General features: G+C 57.7%; 1 protein-coding gene across 1 annotated transcript; it reads right to left on the bottom strand.

The window, feature by feature from the left end:
* Positions 1-219: 219 nt before the first annotated feature.
* ENH_00047720 (hypothetical protein, conserved) lies at positions 220-1,047 on the bottom strand (the record flags this gene model as incomplete). Its single annotated transcript, XM_013581100.1, has 1 exon — positions 220-1,047. One exon carries the CDS (start codon positions 1,045-1,047, stop codon positions 220-222), a length of 828 nt encoding a protein of 275 aa, XP_013436554.1.
* Between the last annotated feature and the right edge of the window lie 587 nt (positions 1,048-1,634).

Raw genomic sequence — 1,634 nt, 5'->3', positions numbered from 1 at the left:
CCTCACTCAGGATCGACGTTGGCCCAGACTTCCACCGCAATTCCGAGAGCGGTCGAGTCTCTTCCTCGTGTTCCTTGCTCGTATTAGTTCCTTCCACAGTGCTGAGGAGTCGGTTTCTCCTCTCAAAGGAGACTGGAATGGCATTGGGGCCTGTCGCCACCGCGCACATCATCCCCTTGCCATGACTACGCGGCCTAGAACGCTCGTCTCCAACTACGCCTAGGCCCGCAAGTTTAATCGCTCCGTCGTTTCAGTGCTAGGACGGGCGGGCGCTCCACCGCGCTGGTCCACCGGCTCAGGCATGCCGCGTTCATACGTGGCGCAGTCCCGAGCATAGTGTCCCACACCTCCACATCTCTTGCAGGTTTCCCCCGGACGCTTGGTGCGTTCCTCTTTGCTGGGGCAGACGCGTGCCGGGTGTCCGCATCCCTGACACTCAAAACAGTTTCCTCGGGCTCCCCCAGAGCGATTTCCTATTTCCTGGCGCCCACGGGGTCCATTAGCTTGTAGGGCAGCCCTAAGGGCTCGACTGTTTCTTTCGCGGAGTTCCAGCAAGCTCTGCTTGGGCTCGTAGAACCGTGCTGCGGCTGTCGCCGCTTGTTCCCACGTCGGGTATTTCATGTGTCCCTCATTAGTTATTGAGAGGTGGAGGTCAGTCGGTAGCCCTGTGCAGTAGTATTCCGCGAGTTCAGCAGGGGTAAGACTCATGCCCCGCTCCGCTACAGTCGCAAACCGCTCCGTGTATTCCTTCAGGTTACCATTCCATCGCACTTTAGCCAACTCAGATAGCGTTTCGCTCGGTGACATTGTTCTGTTAAACCGTTCCAAAAGCCGGTGCTTTACGGTCGTCCAGTCGCTTAGATCGATAGTTCGCTGTAGATACATCCAATACGTTAGAGCCGGCCCCACGAGATGGTCTATGAGCGCGTTTCCCCACTCGCGCGGCTCCATTCCCTTCAGCGCGTACCGGCGCTCGATGCGCAGCAGAAAGGGCTGCATTGTGCTGCCGTCTTCTGGCAGGATGGGAGTCCTATCGCCGGGCTCCATGGTCCCCCCCATAACGGTCCTTAGCGCACTCACAGCCGTATGGAATTGTTCCCACGAGGTGAAGGGCCAGTCTCCTGGTGCAGCATTGGGCAGAGGAATCGCTTGTGGGGGCACCTCTTTGTGCCCGTGCGGCCGCTCTGCCACCCACGGTGGGCTTAGGAGTCGCGTGGCGATGATGGGCGGGGGTCCCGCTGGGCATTCTGTCGACTGACATAGATGGAGTCTCCTGCGGAGTGGGGCCGATGACGCGTCCGTTGCGAAGGTGCATCCCTTACCGAGCGAAGATGCCTAGGGACAGTCTTTCAGACGTCGTGTTTCATCTTCCAGGTTCGAAGAAAAAAATATTTCAATTATCCCGGAACAGCCCCCAAATGTAGTGCACTGCGCCCGCAGCTGCGACTACGTGCTCTCAGTCCCTTGGGCAGGGTCTATAAACTGCTCCCTACGCTAGTCCATTTCCTAGAAACTTCAGCTAAAGCGATTAAGAATACAAAATCACGAGTTTATCAAAATCTGTCTGTCTGTTTCGCACCCTCCTGGGAGCTCGCCTCCTAGTCCCTAAGGGAGGGAGGCTTGCCCTGGCCGGC

Source organism: Eimeria necatrix, genomic scaffold (genome assembly GCF_000499385.1).
Source record: "Eimeria necatrix Houghton genomic scaffold, Enh_scaff3661, whole genome shotgun sequence".
Lineage (NCBI taxonomy): Eukaryota > Apicomplexa > Conoidasida > Eucoccidiorida > Eimeriidae > Eimeria > Eimeria necatrix.
The sequence above is the reverse complement of the archived record's forward strand: the minus strand, read 5'-3'. Positions and strand labels throughout refer to the sequence as shown.